General features: G+C 39.6%; 2 protein-coding genes across 2 annotated transcripts in view; both read right to left on the reverse strand.

The window, feature by feature from the left end:
* Positions 1-3,634, reverse strand: part of LOC127659860 (ethanolamine-phosphate phospho-lyase) — a 36,538-nt gene extending 32,904 nt beyond the window's left edge. The window contains exons 1-3 of the mRNA XM_052149822.1: positions 3,460-3,634; positions 2,735-2,853; positions 547-706 (exon numbers count right to left, since the gene is read on the reverse strand). Coding sequence (XP_052005782.1) covers positions 547-706; positions 2,735-2,853; positions 3,460-3,518 — 338 coding nt within the window. The 5' untranslated portion in view covers positions 3,519-3,634. The remainder of the gene's footprint in view (positions 1-546; positions 707-2,734; positions 2,854-3,459) is intronic.
* A 646-nt stretch (positions 3,635-4,280) lies between these two features.
* The window catches only part of LOC127659870 (collagen alpha-1(XXV) chain-like), a 136,374-nt gene continuing 121,437 nt past the window's right edge, over positions 4,281-19,217 (reverse strand). Inside the window, exons 32-34 of the mRNA XM_052149831.1 lie at positions 12,130-12,216; positions 9,353-9,391; positions 4,281-9,113 (exon numbers count right to left, since the gene is read on the reverse strand). Of these exons, the coding sequence (XP_052005791.1) occupies positions 9,111-9,113; positions 9,353-9,391; positions 12,130-12,216 (129 nt within the window). The 3' untranslated portion in view covers positions 4,281-9,110. The remainder of the gene's footprint in view (positions 9,114-9,352; positions 9,392-12,129; positions 12,217-19,217) is intronic.

A 19,217-nucleotide genomic window follows, 5' to 3' on the forward strand; every position in this document is an offset into this window, starting at 1 on the left:
TTTATGCTAATGTCTGATGTTATGTCTGTAACATCTCAAAAACTTGAATAAGCAACACTCCTGGAAACATAATGAACAGTTTAATGAAAAAAAAAAAAACTTTCTATAGCTTGGTATTTTTTAAATTTCACAACTTTGTTCCAATGTCCACATATGTGGCCATATATTTTTAGAAAAACTATAAGCTCTAGAATTGTATTTATTTATTTTTTGCTGGTTTATTAGATGCTAATAATCAAATCAAAAAGGGAAATACATTTTGGAATTGGATTTCCTCCAGTCATGATTACTTTGAAGGAAAATTAAATAAATCTTGCCCATTTTGTACAATTTCAGCTGTAGGCACTATGTATACCACTGGTGGTACGTGCACCACAGTTTGAGAACCACAGACTCAGAGAAACAGAAAAAGTACACAAAATATATGGCCCTTCTGTTTACATCTGCTCAACTGGGTAATGAATATTCATGATGTTAAACCATCACAATCCCATGGCACAAACAGATGGTATTTGGCTGGCCTCTGAAATGAGCTCATTGACCTACCCGGAGTTGACAAAGTAGCAGACAGAGAGCTTTTCAGGAAGGGTGTCTTGGAGACGGTGAGCATACAAGACCAGATTGTCATGCAGGAAGCGAGAGTTGGTGTTGAGAATCTCCATTTGCTCTGCTCCTGCTTTGACCACGTCTGGGTGGCAATGACCCACTGGATTAAAAAAGCAGAAACAGCAGTGAAATTATTCCATCAAGAATGAACATATACTAGCACAGATAACTTTATATGATATGAGTTTAGTATTATTATTATTAGAGTTCACCAGAATTTGACACCATTATACTTTTTCTAAGGAGAGTCAAAGGGCATTAACACTGAGGACGTCAGTCTCAAACAATCTGATATTTCCAATGACATATATACATTATTGCATAATATAATATAATTGAATTACATATTATTTTTACAAAATTAATTACATCAAAACTACATGCTGATTAGTGATGTATAGTGAAATCAAACAAATGATAAACATAATCACCTTTATGCTTAAGAATATGTGAAACTTTAGATTTCACTAAAGAAATACAGACAATGAAAGTGAATGGTAACTAAGGCTGTCTGGTCCTGCGTAACAAATACATTTGGGTTGTATGGGAAAAAAAAAGGTCATTCAGGTTTGGAACAACATGAACGTGTTGGCAATTTTAATTTTAGGGTGAGCTATCTTTTAAAATGCTCACTTAAAGGAATGTTCTGGGTTCTGTACAAGTTAAGCTTGTTTGAAAGAACTCGTGGCATAATGTTGATTTCCAAAAAAAATTATTTAGACTCGTTCCTCATTTTCTTTAAAAAAAAAAAATCTAAAATCTTGGTTACGGTGAGGCACTTACAATGGAAGTGAATGGGGGCCAGTTTTTTTTTTACATTAAAATACTAAGGTATAACCACAAGACATAAAAGACATGCGTGCAAACATGATTTAAGCGTGATAAAATCACTTACTAAACGTTTTTGTGAAAAGTTATAGCCAATTTTACAACTTTATTTCCATGACGGTGTAATGTCAACAAACCCTAAAATCCTGAAACGACTGTTTAAAAATTACAATTTGAACAACTTTGCAGCTCAAATAATACACACGTTTTAACAAGAATTAATGTAAGTTCTTTTTATAAAATTATAAGCTTCACATTACTGCCTTTCAACCCTCTAAAAATTGGCCCCATTCACTTCCATTGTCCCCATTCACTTCCATTGTAAGTGCTTAACTGTAACCTCCATTAAAAGGAGGAATTATTTTTTGTGGTAATCAACATTCCGTAAAATTCCTTTAATTAGCAGTAAATACCTCACAAGGACAGTTGGGTTGTAAGGAATGTTGTTGCTCCGTTTAGAGCCCTGGTAAATTTTTTTACATTTAAAGTTTTAAAGGTTTGCCTTGCTTAAGGTCTATAGTTTAAAATGTTTGGGGCAATTTTCTTTATTTCCGTTATTTCCTCTGAACATTACCTTAGCTTGAGCATAGATGGTGTTGCCATTCAGCCCTCTCCCACTGTTCATATTCTAGTGGTGATATTTGACCCTTCGCTGAATTTTGAAGAACAGTAATCATGTCAAAAAAGCATAATTTAAGTCTTTGGTCTTTGTTAAGCAAGAAAGATGCAGAAACTGTTATTCATGCTAGAATATTGTAATACACATCTTTTTGGTTTTCCTTCTAAAACTACAAATTACTTCAATACATTCAAGACTCGGCTGCCAGGGCCCTTGCACATATGAAGAAATCTGACCATATCACTCTCATATTACGTCAGCTTAACTGGTTGCCAGTATCGTCACACATACAATTACAAATTCTAATCATAACCTTTAAATGTTTACATGGACTTGCTCTTCTTCCTCATCTTCCCGGGTTATTGATTGTTTATTTATTTGTTTGTTTTTGTTTTCATTTAATTTTGTTTTGCTATATGATTTCTTTCTAAAGTGACCTTGAGTATTGTGAAATAATATATAAATACAAATAATAATTATTATTATTATAATTCACAATATATAAATTCCAATGTTGTCTGTCTTTGCAGACCTGATTTCATGTTTATGCTTTTATATTTATATTTTTAACAACATTTTCCACAAACCTCCCTAGAGTAGGTTCACACTTTTGTGACCACAGTTCTCTGGCTTTAAAACAGACAGTTCAGACAGACTCACTGTCTTCAGTACATACTGTACCATGGGCTACGTTGTTTATGCAATCCAGGTATCTCTCATCTTTCTCATTGTACATGTACTGGCCCCTTGCTCGGACAATCTTGATAGGGTCATGACTGAAGAATACTTTGCAGGATGGACTACACAAGGGCAGAAGAGCAAAGATAATAAAACATATTTAAAAAGAGACAAACAAAAGAAGCAAAGTGCAGCCTAACAAAATTAATAAACGAAATAATAAAATTGAATGTGATATTATATAGTTATTTTATAATATATAATATTATTTTTATATAAAAAATAATACTTCAAATAATAAATAAATAAAAGTGTATTAATTATGAATTGAAAGTGGGTAAGATAAGAGCATATGTATTATCAGGATGCATCTGTCTTGGGTGAAATATTATAAGTAACATCTAAAAACAGAAAGTAAAAAAGAAAAGAAATATGACAAATACATTTTGCTCCAACTATAACTAAGCATTTTTTCTTAAGTAATTTAAAGTTACTTTCCTTACACATTTACCTCGTGCTACTCTCAAATATCCTCAATTATTTATTCAATGAGTGGTGTGCCGTCTGATATTGATCGTCTTCAGTGCTTTTAGATTCAGTACTGTTTCATCAGAACATGCATGAGACATTTTTCGATCGTAAAAAATGCGGTTACTAAGGCTAACAGCTGCCATTATTACCGAACCGTTCCCAGTTAATTGCTTTTTAAAAGTAGCAATATTCCTTACCCTACATGTTTCTTTCGAAGATCGATGGTCTTCTGTTTCTCGAAAGTTTCCGTTGCCATTTGTGTGCCTGTCTGTGTCCTGTGCCTGTCAAACGGTTTTGTATGTTACTTGTTGGAGGTAGCAAGAATTGTCTGGCAGTGTAGAAGTGTGTGAGGGACCTGTCCCACATGTGCACTTGTGTGTGTGTGTGAGTGAGAGAGAGAGAGAGAGAGAGAGAGAGAGAGAGAGAGAGAGAGAGAGAGAGAGAGAGAGCGAGAGAGAAGGACGGAGGTGGCTGCAGTCAATCCCTATTGCAAAAATGCGACCAATCAATCAATAGGTTGAGAATAAAGAAGTCAGAAATGTAGCAACTAAGAACAATATTTATTGGCTCCAACATTATTGGCATATAACATGTAGGGCCTATTGAAAATGTATTGTCTAGAGCCATTTATAACAATGAACAATCATGTAGCAAATCCCCAACAACAACAACAATAATAATAATAATAATAATAATCAAAATAACAATAACACACACTGGCAACAAATGAAGTAAACGAAAAAAATCTCCAAAAATGCAGAGTAACTAAAGGATCGACAAAGACAGAATAAAATATATTTGACTTAAAAAAAAATCTTTTTTTTTAAATGACCAAAAATACATTTGACTGTGGGCTATACCACATTCACAATATTTACTACAACAAAACCTGACCAAATAATGTATAATGAACTTTCAAATCTTTTAATATTATAATAAGACACACTAGTTGCTGTTGTTATTCTTATTATTTAGTTGTTGTTCTGGATGTTGACTAATTTCACTGTTCGAGTGAAAATGCATGAATCTTAGTCTGTTTTTAATATTATTCAATATAAGCGGATGAAAAAATTATTATTACAAAGAAACAAGTAAAACACTGAACAAACATATGCTTTAGAAAATCATGGATTGTCATAACTTACAAAGTTTAGGAAAATAAAGCACTGACATTTTCTGTAATAAACGTATTTTGGCAAAAGAGAGTGAGAAAAAACTAAAACAAAACAAGGACATTTTTAATTCAGCACCACCACTGGTAAATTAATATTCCAGGTTAAAAACAAGTAAAGCTCAACAGCATTTGTCACATAATGTTGCTTACCACAAAAAATAAAACAATCAAAAAATAATAAATGTACTTGTCCCTCCTTAAAAAAAAACAAAAATAAAACAATCAATAGTCAGGCACTTACAGTGGAAGTGAATAGGGCCAATCCGTTTACATTAAAATACTCACAGTTTCAAAAGTATAGCCACAAGATGTAAACAATATGCATGTTAATGTGATTTTAGTGTGATCACTTACTAACCTTTTTTGTAAAAAGTTATAGACAATTTTACAACTTCGTTGCCATGACGCCGTAATGACAACAAACCCTAAAACCTGATATTAAACAACTTTACAGCTCAAATAATACATGCGTTTTAACAGAAGAATAAATGTAAGTGCTTTTATAAACTTATAAGCTTCATATTTCTGCATTTAAACCCTCCAAAAATTGGCCCCATTCACTTCCACTGGAAATGCCTCACGATAACCTCGATTTTCTTTTTTTAAGAAAAGCATTATGCCACAAATGCTGTTTATAAATGTGTGGACTTTTGTAGGCTTTTTAATGACAGAATTAGTAGAGAGGAGATGGGAAATGACAAGGGAGAAGAGTGGGAATGGGATCAGAAAGGACCTCACGAGCCAGGACTTGAACTCATTTCACCCACGATGCACCAGCACCACATGTCATTGGCCTGTTAGGCTACTGACACAAATCCTGTTGATTGAGCTTAACTTGTAATGAACCCAAAATAAATCTTGGAAGGAAAGAAAAAAATAAAAAATAAAAAATTTGAAATAATAACAATACACTAACAAAAACTTGAATGAAATCGCATTCAAATGGCTTACAGAGAAATGAAATGTGTCTGGTATGCATGACATTTAACAGTGAGACAATATAAAATCAAATATATGCAAAAATACAGCATACATAATCATTAGCCTACAATTTTCAACCATATACTGCACTCTTTAAAAAAAGAATCACTGGTGCCAACACGAAAGTGATTAAAATAATATACTAATATTACAATAGGCTACTGCTGTGTAACTGACATCAAGTTGCATTTGTGTATGGTGCACATTACATCAGTAGGCTACATAAAAGAGAAATATAAATTGCACCTTTTAATGAAATGAACAAATGTTTTTGCACACTCATAGTCAACTATACATATATTAATCTACTGTACATTCAATGCAGCAAGAGATGGAGAAAAAGAAAGAAAGGCGAAAGGGAGAGACTGTTACGTACATTAAATTGTTACATGTCAATAACACCTTTTCCTTCACCTCAGCCCAGGTCTGATAATATTTCACCTAAATTCCACCAAATATCAACATCAGTGATATCTTTATAAACTAATCAATTGTTGGCAAAAAAGATCAATAAAAACAAGCAAACAAAAACACATACAATAATCACATGTGAGGAAAAACAGAAGTACAATACATTATGGTAAAACATTTTGTTTTTCAATGCTACCTCATGTTAAAAGGAATGCCTGTTTATAAACCAATCTGCTATCTTAACAATAAAACAAATTCAAAACAAAGCTACCAACATTTTCTGCATTGTGGTTATCTAAAATACCCATAGAAGTTTAAAGAAAACTTAATCCTGAATGCTGCAATCATGCATTATTTTTTATTTAACTACTGTGGCAGAAGTCTCATTTCAAAGTAATGATCGATTTTAAAGCTGTAATAATAAATGAACATAAGGATTAAATTGTATGGAATGTAGTGGTGCTGGTTAAGGTATCGGTTATAAGCTATGTAATGATACTCATTGCTAAGGAATAAAGCTCTGCTATGACTGCTGATTGTTTTCTCTTTGTTCATCCATTAACACTGTATTTGATTATGCTGACTAATATTGATTGCCTGAGAAGGATTTGTTGAACATTCTACAAGCATTTGAATTGCAATAAAAGTAATACTGTCAAAAGACTTGTTATGGTGCGCTGCACATATCAACCACAGTATGTGAAGGTCAAAACATTCTCACAGTCCCTTTAACTCTCCCAAGTCATGTGAAGCCATGAAGAATGTAACACTGTATTTAACATGTTTGACAGTTTAGCTCAGTAGCGGATCTAGGCATAGGCAATATAGGCAGGTGCCTAGGGCCAAGGCTTTCTGGGGCGGCACGACATGGAAACTGCCCAGCAACCACTGCACAGAGCTTGCAAGATGGGAGAAAGGCCCCCGAAATATGCCAACCTCGCCCTCTGCTCGCAAGATCATGATAAAAGAAAGGTGCCCTGACAGGCTGCTCAGCCTTAAAGGTTTTATATGGTTAAGACTATGGATGTTCATAATGTATTCTGACAACAACTAAGATAACCATGATCAACAGTATAGGTAGGCTACACCATGACACACGATCGCCTCAATGGTCTTGCAAAAATTTGTATCTCAACCATGTGATTGCTGGGCAAATATGTCGAATAAAATATCTGTAGAAGTCTGCTATTTTCTTTATTTATTGGGGTGGGGCAGTTGTTAAGGGGAGGCGCCATGTCAGATCTCATCTAGGTCACCAAGTAAGCCAGAACTGCCACTGGTTTAGCTAAACTGTACATCATGTTGCATGTTGCATGTAAATATGTTACATTCTTCACTGCATTAGCAGGACTTGGGAGTTTCAAAAGGACTGTGAGAATATTTTGCCCTTCACATACTGTGTAATACATAAAGATCACTTACAAGATTTTTTTGTAGCTGCAACACTGAAATGTTATATTTACAACTTAAAGCATATCAAATATAAATGTTTCCAATTAAGGAATGAATAACAAATTACTTCAGGCACCAAAGGCTATAATACACAAAAAGCAAATTTCAATATTAACACACACCTTAAAAGGATAGTTCAACAAAAAAGTCTGTCATCATTTACTCACCCTGATGTTGTTCCAAATATATATGACTTTTTTCCCCTCTCCATGGAGCTCAAAATGATATGTTAGGTAGAATGATAGTCTCAGTCACCATTAAAGGTATAGTTCAGGCAAAAATGAAAATTCTCTCATTTTCTCATCCTCATGTCATCCCAGATGTGTATGACTTACTTTCTTCTGCTGATCACAAATTAAGGTTTATAGAAGATTAGCACTGTAGGTCAATACAACGCAAGTGAACAGTGGCCAGACCTATGAAGGCAACATAAAAGTAATCCATATTACTCCAGTGGTTAAACCCATATCTTCAGAAGTGATATGATTGGTGTGTGTGAGAAACAGTACAACACTCAAGTCATTTTTTACTATAAATCGCCACTTTCATTTTCACTTTCAGATGTGAAAGTGAAATTAAACAGGCGCCAGACGTGACTTTCAGATGTGAAAGTTTAAGTGGATATTTAAAGTAAAAAAAAAGGACTTTTTAAATATTTATCTGTTTCTAACCCCCCACCTATCATATCACTTCTAAAGATATGGATTTAATCACTTGAGTAATATGGATTACTTTTATGGGGGAAAAAGCCATACGCATTTGGAACAACAAGATGATGGGTACATGGTTTTCATTTTTATTCCATTAATAATAAAAAAATTATAATAATAATGTAAAAATACCATCCTGCCTTTCTCAGTAGATGTGTAGCTCCTTGCTACAAAAAGATGGATTTACTGGTGAAGGGGTGAACATAGTGATTTCCTGCACAAGGAAATCTGTGTTTAACACATCTGGAAAAACGATAATTTGCCTAGTGTACTCAGGTGTGGGCGTAGACAATACAATGTATCCATCTTCTGTCCTTCTGATAATGTGAGTCTGTAAGTGGTCACTCAGGGCTGAGAGACAGATCCTGACTAACCTCTTTACAATAAAGTAAACCAGCATTTCCACTTTTCTTGAGAATCACTTTCTCAAGCCACCAGCCAAGGCGTGACACCCTTCATAAGGTGGAAAAAACAAACAAAGGAACAATGAAACCTGCTTAGAGGAACACATCTTTTTTTGTTTCAAAGTGGCAAAGACTGACAGGCAGTTAGTGATTTGAAGCCATACAGTTTGACCACACCACAAAGTGATTTACATAGTGTATACATACAAGTTCAAGTTGTCGTCATGCTTGTTTCGGGGTGTGTGGATGGAGTCTTTAGTCTTTTGAGCTGGTAGTAATGGTGTGGAGATAGATTTATAGATGAACACACTAAGCATGCCAAGATCCTCTCGAGATCCCTCGGTCACCTGTTTCTCATAGCTTTCCCTCCAACTTTTCAGTTAACCCTGTTAGTCTGTTTTGGTATCCACTCTCATTTCAATGGCCATGCAAAGCTGGGAAATCACATCCTCGTGAATAAAAGTCTCTTGCTGGTCAAGTTCAAATTCCACATTGTTGATGTGAATGTAACACAGGTTGCCATGAACACGCGGGTGTGAGTGGAAGCAGCTACGTGTAAGCTTCAAGACTTGTTTTTCCCCCATGTACTGTATACACATCTATATCCACTTTCATTTATATTTAATTCACATGATAATGTTTTTTAATTAACAAAAATATAAATACAAAAAAGTGATGCGCTATGTACAAACTCCATGCATTTTGAGTTAGAGTGATCACTGAAAAGGAAACAGAGATGAGGATGTTGTAAGACAGAGAGCAAAAGTAAACAATGTTTCACGGGCCATAGGATGTGTGACCACTCAATGGCTAAAATATGAAAGAATAACATTGAACTTCATGCTGTTATTACTTCTCCAAAGCTGTTAAAAGCTCTTGATCTTTAACATTTAACCACTCCTTATTAACTCTTAAGTAAATAGCTTAAGCATTTTTGAGGCACTCTGTCTGAACATACCTTCTGCCAACAGCCTGGCATCGGAAGTCCATCTGGACCCTGTTGTGTAGAGAAAAAAGAAAAAGGAAATATTCAGTGTTTTTAACTTTCTTACATTACTGGTTTGATACTGTAGGTAATGTTGAATTGCTTTTCTGTGTTATCTCTGTATAATTTTCTCAGTGAATCAATATGCTGAGGTTTAACAAGGCTTTTGATGCATTCTGTTTAAAGGGATAGCTCTCCTTAAAATTTAAATTCTCCCATCATTTTCTCTTCCTCAAGCCATTCGAGATGTGTATGACTTTGTTTCTTCTGCTGAACACAAACGAAGATTTTTAGAAGTATATTTCAGCTCTGTAGGTCCATACAATGCAAGTAAATGGGGCCCAAAACTTTGAAACTTCAAAATGCACATAAAGGCAGCATAAAAGTATTCCACAAGACTCCAATGTTAAAATCCATATCTTCAGAAGCGATATGACAAGTGTGGAATGGAAACTAGTTTCTATAAATTCTCCTGCCTGCCCAGTTGGTGGCGATATGCAAGAAAAATATAAATCGCAAAAACAAAAGAATAAGAATGTGAACGTGAAAGAGAAGATTGAAATAAGTAAAAATAACTTAAATATTGATCTGTTTCTCTCCCATAACTATCATGTTGCTTCTGAAGATATAGATTTAACCAATAGAATTTTATGGATTACTTTTAGGCTGCCTTTATGTCCTTTTTGGAGGTTCAAAGTTTTGTTCACCATTCACTTGCATTGTATAGACCTACAGACCTACATATTCTTCTAAAAATCTTAATTTGTGTTCTGCAGAAGAAAGAAAGTCATACACTTTCTGAGATGGCATGAGGGTGCGTAACCGATGAGAGCAATTTAATTTTGGGGTGAACTATCCCATTAACCACACTGGAAACATTAGCAGGAATGTAGCAAAAACGTGGCTAACCATAATGATGTTCTGAAAATTATTCATATTTTTTATGACACTGTGATAATATGTCCGTCAATGATGCATGCAAACACAATATTATATAATAAAATAATAAACCCCCCCAAAAATACACACTTTAATTTATGAAATTATGTCAAAACAAACCAGGCATGGTAATGAGGTACATGCTTGCTGATTCATAAAAATAGAATGAAAATTCAGGGTTGGCCATGTATAGGCAAATGCATTAATGACACTGCAAACTCTCTTTGTCCAACCCTGTAGCAAGCCTTAACGAGAATTCAAACTGAACTAATCAGGTAAATGATCAATCATACTTTTATTATATGAATAGCTTACCCAAAAATGAATATTCTGGCATAAGTTTCTCACCACCATGTAATTACAAATACATATAAATTTATTCCGTAGAAAACAAAGGGAGATGTGTGGCAGAATCTACTAATTTTCTGCCTAAGATATCTTTTTGCATTCCATGGAAGACAGTCAGTCATATGTGTGAAACAACATGGGGATGAGTAAATAATGAAAGTATTTTCATTTTAGGGTGAACTATTTCTTTAAAATGTATTTCTGATTTATTGTCTAGGTCTCATTAATAATATTAATTTGCCCTAATTCTCCTTTTTATACACAAGTCTCACTATCCTTTTGATAATAACATTGGATAAAATTAATTTGATCCATACCACATGAAACAATCAAAATGAATAATGTTATATAATCATAGTGACTCAGGATAGGATTTGAAGGCTAAAAGTCTTCAGTTGCATGGAGTGCCCAATTGGAACAGATATATGTGAGAACAGGGGAGGGTTAAAAGTTGGAGGACAAAGACTCACTAAATAAATTTCAGTACGGGAATAATCGATTGTTATGGGAATGCAGGGTAAGTTAGTACTGGTTATTTCTCCTTAGGAGAACAAATATTATTTAATAGGCTGAACGATTATCCTTTCAAATGCTACTTAATTTTTCATCCTGGGAAATTAGAAGAAGATTTAAAGGGATAGTTCTGCATAAATAACGCTAGAATTTTTAATTTTGGGTGAACTATTCCTTTAAGGATTTTCCACTAGGAGAGAAAATCTGTGATGCTATGGGAGTTTCTGTGAAATAATGCAGAATTTGCGTGCCCATAGGCTGCATGACAAAGTGGCTAGTAAATATTAGATTTAAAGGGAGAATTCAGTCATAAGGGAATAAATGGATATCTGCGTTTGCTTTGCATTTGAAAATTAGTTTACCTGTGTAAAGATGGCCATGCAGTACATGTTGCAGGTGAAAAGCAATGAGATAAGCCCTGCTCCACCATTCATAAGCCATGCATAGAGGTTAAAGTTTAAGCTGTATGAGAACTGCTCAGTGGTGTGGCCGCAGAAGAGGCAGCATGCATGGGAGAGGTAGGAAAAGAGGATACTGTACCAATTGGCACGGGGCATCCAGCCCATCCAGGCCAGGCTGACCTGGCTCGCCCTTTTCACCCTTAAAGCCCCGGAAACCCTGTGTCATAGAAACGGAACTGGGAGTGTTACTGGGATAGAGGCTGCAGGCGCCCTTCCAGCCTCTCCTTGAGAGGGCCTGGCACAGGGCAGAGAGGAGTCACCCAGTGGTTTCTTAGCAACCATGTTTAACCACTATTCCTTGATGTGACAAGTGTTTAAACTTGCTTTATTTGAAAGGTTTGAAATTTAAATAACCTCTAGAGAACTATGTTGATATTCCAGATAACAAGGAAGAGGTGGGTTGCCACTTTGACCACGGGACAACTCTTCCCTTGAGGGTCTGCTGTCTTACGTCAGGGGGCAGTTTTCCAGCTCTCAGCTGGGACATACCAATGGGCAGGGTGCATCTAATCCAGGGGCACCCTGTTCTCCTTTCTCCCCCTTAGGCCCCTTTTTGCCTTTCTTTCCCTTCTCCCCCTGTGGACACAATAGTTCGGTCAGCTGTAGAATATGTTTGATCAGAACAGATTTGCACAGTTTTTGAGATCACCTGAGTTATTTTTTTATGTATTTAATATACTACTGCAAAATAATACAGTGGAGTCCAAAAGTCTGAGACCATACTGACAATCTGGATTATTTTAAAAACATTTCTTTAAATCTGGAAACAAGTTTTAGGATTTTAGAAAATGCTTAAGAAAGAATCTCAAGATTCTGCACTATTTCTAGGCCACTAAGCAAATGTAAGCAAATTTGTATCATTGACCATGTTAATGTTTTTTTATTATTATTTTTTTTTACAAGAAACAACTTATTTTTTTATTTTTATAATGGTTTAAGTACTAAAAGTGTATAGGGTCATTAGAGACTTTAGGTATGGAAGAATGTCTGTTTTTTTGCACTTCCATTAATTCTATTTTTATGATTATTTCATATTCAAGTTCAATATTACAGGATATCTATTTCCTGTTTATTACATGAGAAATGAGTACTATATTCCCACAAATAAATACTATATCACTTTTCTGTGCATTCAATAAAATAAAAACAATAGTGATTTATCAGTAGGGGTCTGTATGCATATACACATACATACTATTTATGCTATTTCTTACTCAAGGTTGTGCTGTTGATTCAGTGATTGACGTACATTTGACTTTGCTATTTGTTGAAGAAACAACATGGATGTAAACTATAGCAAGTACAACACATGAACAATATGACTCAATAAGTGCCTGAGAAAATACTTGTGTAATTTATGTGTATCTTATGTGTTATGTGTAAATCAATATGTTTTGACAGCCAGTTATGTTTTAGGAAATTTCAGTGTGAAAGTAATGAATCCTGTTCTAGATTTGTCCTGATTTGTTGCATTTTCTCTTAGATTTATGACAAAAAAAAAAGCTTTCAAGCAAAAGGTGACATCCGAAAAACGAATTAATTCATGGTAATTTTTCAATTCCACTTTTCACTAATTGTTATATCAACAGTACATTTAGTAATGAAAAACTTTGTATTAAATTAGTTACATGCAAAATAGAAGCATTTTTACTAGAGGTTTACTAGTGGACTTTTGGACCGCACTGTGTACCCTGCAAACGAAAAGTCTAATTTCCCTAGTCTGGTTGTCACAATATAAATTATGCCAAGTAGGGAAAATATTAGCATTAAATATTACCACAAAAATTAAAGAAATCAATTTATCAAAAAGGGTTACTTGGAAAAAGGGAAGATTATGAAGTAGGCTGTGAAGGACAGGAACTGTTAGATGGCATACCAGATAGGAAGAAGTGGGATGAGAGTAGGTATATTACTGATGAAGGGATCAGGATCAACAGCAGTCTTACAGGGCACAAGGGAAGAGAAAGAGAAGCAGGGAAAATACCCCACAACAGCCCGCCCGGTCCCCCTTATTAAAATCACACAGCCAACTGCATCCCTTCATTCACATCAATGCAACACAAAGTAGTTCTCCTCAACATTCTACAAATGGCTCAACCTGTTTAACAATACAAGGAGTCGTCTTGATTTTGCATTTTACACGATGAAGTTTATTAACAAAAATAAATGACTAAGCAGAATGAATGTTTGGTAAAATACATGTATGTGATGATCTTTGCAACTCCATTACATTGCAAAACTTATGTGATGTAATGCTCAGGTTGCATACACACAAATATTTAAAAGGACAGTTCCCTATCTGTCACTCTCTCAACGTTGTGTCGATGAGTTGACACTACACCAGGGGTCACCCTTGGGACATCTCGGATCTTTGAGAAAAGGCCAAAGAGTATTGTTGTGTGGAATTTGCATGCCGCTTGCAAACACACACTCAGATTTCTTCTTCGGAGCCAAGCAGATGCATTCACTGAGCTGAATCCTTCCTGCCATTCCATGCATCTCTCCCACTTGCTAAAGCTGCTGGATCTCCGGCGAATTACAACGGTTCTCCCCCTCACACACTACAGTTGTGTCGTGCAACACCCCTGGGCACTTCGGCAGTACAGCAGAGCCTCTTATATACACTCACCTAAAGGATTATTAGGAACACCTGTTCAATTTCTCATTAATGCAATTATCTAATCAACCAATCACATGGCAGTTGCTTCAATGCATTTAGGGGTGTGGTCCTGGTCAAGACAATCTCCTGAACTCCAAACTGAATGTCAGAATGGGAAAGAAAGGTGATTTAAGCAATTTTGAGCGTGGCATGGTTGTTGGTGACAGACGGGCCGGTCTGAGTATTTCACAATCTGCTCAGTTACTGGGATTTTCACGCACAACCATTTCTAGGGTTTACAAAGAATGGTGTGAAAAGGGAAAAACATCCAGTATGCGGCAGTCCTGTGGGCTGAAAATGCCTTGTTGATGCTAGAGGTCAGAGGAGAATGGGCCGACTGATTCAAGCTGATAGAAGAGCAACTTTGCCTGAAATAACCACTCGTTACAACCGAGGTATGCAGCAAAGCATTTGTGAAGCCACAACACGCACCACCTTGAGGCGGATGGGCTACAACAGCAGAAGACCCCACCGGGTACCACTCATCTCCACTACAAATAGGAAAAAAAGGCTACAATTTGCAAGAGCTCACCAAAATTGGACAGTTGAAGACTGGAAAAATGTTGCCTGGTCTGATGAGTCTCGATTTCTGTTGAGACATTCAGATGGCAGAGTCAGAATTTGGCGTAAACAGAATGAGAACATGGATCCATCATGCCTTGTTACCACTGTGCAGGCTGCTGCTGGTGGTGTAATGGTGTGGGGGATGTTTTCTTGGCACACTTTAGGCCCCTTAGTGCCAATTGGGCATCGTTTAAATGCCACGGCCTACCTGAGCATTGTTTCTGACCATGTCCATACCTTTATGGCCACCATGTACCCATCCCCTGATGGCTACTTCCAGCAGGATAATGCACCATGTCACAAAGCTCGAATCATTTCAAATTGGTTTCTTGAACATGACAATGAGTTCACTGTACTAAAATGGCCCCCACAGTCAACAGATCTCAACCCAATAGAGCATCTTTGGGATGTGGTGGAACGGGAGCCCTGTATGTGCAACCCACAAATCTCCATCAACTGCAAGATGCTATCCTAACAATATGGTCCAACATTTCTAAAGAATGCTTTCAGCACCTTGTTGAATCAATGCCACGTAGAATTAAGGCAGTTCTGAAGGCGAAAGGGGGTCAAACACAGTATTAGTATGGTGTTCCTAATAATCCTTTAGGTGAGTGTATATATACGTATATATATATATCACAAAAGAGTATATATTTTCTCTAAAAGACTGGCACAAACGAAAGCGTCTTTTTCAAGACGTTTCATTTTCCTTTGTGTATAATTCCTGGTTGCGGTCTATATCTCCCTGCTTCTGACGGTCACGAGTCAGCGTTCGTGGATGGTTCATGCCCTCATTGCGAGGACATGACCATGGCTATGTTGTGGTCACGGCTCACCTTCGTAAGAGGGCAAGCCACCCCAGCGGCTCCCCAACTCCGTCATTCTACCTACGGGTATGAGGCGGGGTCTGTTAGCACTGGGGCGATATGGGGACATCAATGGGAGCCTCTCCACCGGATATTCCCCCATGGACCTCCCATTTCCCGTTATGCTCGTATACTCTGACCACACTCTGGAGCGAGGTTTACGGCCCGTCTCATGACAACGAAGATGAGTTGTCGATCACGGCATCGGAGAGTGGCCTCGTCATGTCTGACACTGAGGATGGCAGCGGGCTTGGTTTCGCCAGGTGCAGCCCCACGAACCACCCACACCGGCACGCTCGTTTGCTTCCGTCTGCGCTCGGGATGATGGCGGTTTGCTTCACGGCCAGTTTGCCTCATCTCTGGAGCCAGGTCTGGATGACGACATTGCCACTGCTTCGGAGAACGTTCAGGCATCTGATGCTGAAGACCTGACCAGACTTCCATCCTCGGGCCAGCCCACCCAGTCATAGTCTGACGCGCAGATGGCCGACATGCTTTCCCGGGCCACTGTGAGCATTGGGTTGGACTAGAACCCTCCGTTCTCCCCCAACACTTGAGGCTTGATGATAGGTACCTCGTCTCCGGGCGTCGCTCCCAGACACGCCCCCCCGGTACCTTTCTTTCCGGAAGTGCATGATGAGCTGACGAGTTCGTGGAGGGCACCTTTTGCTGCCCGAAACCGACCTCCTCGCTCGTCTGCTCTCACTACCCTGGATGGCAGAGCAGTCCACGGGTACACAGAGGTCCCTCAGGTGGACAGGGCGGTTGCGATCCACCTGTGTCCTGAGATGCCGCCACATGGTGGGACTGCCCGGTACTGCCCACCAAGGCCTTTTGGACAATGTCGTCACTGATGGGCGATGGCCACCCTCGTGGTCCAGGAACGCCACCTGTGGTTGAACTCGGTCGAGATGAGCAACATTGACAAAGCCCGCTTTCTCAATGCCTCTGTCTCCCAGTTCGGTCTCTTCGGGGACACCGTTGACAACTTTGCCCAGCAGTTCTCGGCAGTGAAGAAACAGACGGAGGCCGATTTGCATGGCACAATGTAAGTGCTTTGAGTTTTATCTCAGCACCCAAGCCTCGGGATGCGCCTTTGCCTCCCAATGCACTATTACCTGCTCACCCCAGCTGTGAGGCTCCACCCGGTATGTCCAAAATTATCGTCCCATTAGTACCCCTCGCACGGAGCTTATACACATGGCTTGCGCTTCCCAGCTCGTTGCGTTGGCTGGCCAGGACCATCCGACTCGGCTATGTGATTCAATTCACTAGGCTCCCTCCTTGTTTCAGCCGTATTCGCACCACCTCATTGCGCGGCGAGAATGCAAGCAGCTTACGAGCAGAGATGGCCACTCTGTTACTCAAGGACGAGATAGAGCCTGTCCCTCCAGCCGAGATGAAGAAGGGTTTCTACAGCCCTTACATCATCGTACAAAAAAAAAGGTGGTGGGTTGCACCCAATCTTGGACTTGCGAGTTCTCAACAGGACTTTACACAGACTCCCGTTCAAAATCAAAATAGGAGAATTGTAACCTGCGTTCGGCATCAAGATTGTTTCGCGGCAGTAGACCTGAAGGAAGCGTACTTCCACGTCTCCATTCTGCCTTGACACCGACCCTTCTTATGGTTTGCGGTCGACGGTCAGGCGTATCAGTACATTGCCAGTCCCTGTCCCCTCACATCTTCACCAAGGTCGAAGAGGCAGCCCTTTCCCTGCTACGGGAAGTGGGCATCCGCATACTCAACTACCTCGAGCTCCAGCACTGGCTTCAGACTTGAGTCCCGAGATGGCATGGCGCCGTGGCACATACCGTGTGTTTATCACCCCTTCCTGCTGTCAGACTTTCAACCCTTGGACAGACCTCTGTTTTCTGCAGATAGGAGTCCCCCTACAGCAGGTGTCCAGACATGTCGTGATCACCACAGATGCCTCGCAACTGGGTTGGGGCGCCGTGTGCTACGGGCATGCAGCCACGGGCTCCGGGACGGGGCCCCGCCTGCGTTGGCACATCAACTGCCTCGAGTTGTTGGCTGTACTACTTGCCCTGCGGAGGTTTCTCCTGCTGATTCGGGGCAAGCACGTCTTAATCCATTCAGACAGCACCACCACGGTAGCGTACATAAATCGCCAAGGTCGCATATGCTCCCGTCATATGTCACAACTCGCCTGCCATCTCCTCCTTAGGAGTCAGCCGCGACTCAGGTTGCTGCTCGCCATTCACATTCCGGGCAACCGCAACATGACGGCGGATGAGCTGCTGCGGCAGGTTGCGCTCAGTGGAGAGTGGAGGCTCCACCCCCAGGTGGTCCAGCTGATTTGGAGCTACTTTGACAGGGCACAGATAGATTTCTTTGCCTCCCAAGACATTTCTCACTGCCCGTCTGGTACTCCCTAACGGAAGCCCCCCTCGGTACAGAAGCACAGATGCAGTGGTCCTCTCAGGCCTTCAGAGACCCCCCTTTGAGTCGCTTGATTCAGTCAAGCTCAAAGCCTTCTCCTTGAAGACGGCCCTCCTGATCGCACTCACCTCCAACAAGAGGGTGAGGGACCTGCAAGCATTCTCTGTCATCGACTCTTGCCTGGAGTTCGGTCTGGCAGATGCTCATGTCATCCTAAGACCACGACCAGGCTACGTGCCCAAGGTTCCTATGACCCCCTTCAGAGATCAGGTCGTGAACCTTCAAGCGCTGCCCTGGGAGGAGGCAGACCCAGACTCTTCGTTGCTGTGTCCAGTACGTACTTTGCATATCTACATGGACCGCATGCTGGGCTTTAGATGCTCTGAGTAGCTCTTTGTCTGCTTTGGCGGACGGTGGAAAGGGAACTCGGTCTCCAAACAGAGGTTAGCTCATTGAGTTGTTGATGCTATTTCCCTAGCCTATCACATCCAGGCCATGCCCCTCCCCTTGCGGTTCGAGCACACTCTACGAGAAGTGTGGCATCTTCGTGGGTACTGGCCCATGGCACCTCCCTAGCAGACATCTGCAGAGCAGGGGGCTGGGCAACACCCAACATCTTTGCTAGGTTCTACAACCTCAGGGTTGATTTAGTCTTGTCCTGTGTTTTGACAGGTCCGAGCCGGTAGAACTCGGTAATACGGAACAACCAAGCTGATCCAGTGCACCTTCTTTCCCAGGTGAGCCAGCAAGCTCTCACTCCCTGGATGCTCTTCCTCCCTAGCCCTCTGGCTGCAGACTCGGCAGAGGAATTCGCCGACAGACCCACCACTATCCCTACCACTGTATTGCGCCGTAACCATATTCTCGGCTCCTCAGTGAAAACTGAAAATCTGATATTCGCTCGCCGGCTCCCCTTTATACCCATATGTCCAGGGGCAGGGCATGCAAATTCTGTCTGCCAACTTGACATTGGCCTTTTCTCAAGTTCAGAGGTACGTGAGGCTCTTAGAAGAGACCTCTTGTGTCACTACTATCAACACAACGTCTCATTCCTTCCATCGGGGAACGGAGGTTACAACAGTAAC

The sequence above is a fragment of the Xyrauchen texanus genome, chromosome 2 (assembly GCF_025860055.1).
Source record: "Xyrauchen texanus isolate HMW12.3.18 chromosome 2, RBS_HiC_50CHRs, whole genome shotgun sequence".
In the NCBI taxonomy this organism is placed as follows: domain Eukaryota; kingdom Metazoa; phylum Chordata; class Actinopteri; order Cypriniformes; family Catostomidae; genus Xyrauchen; species Xyrauchen texanus.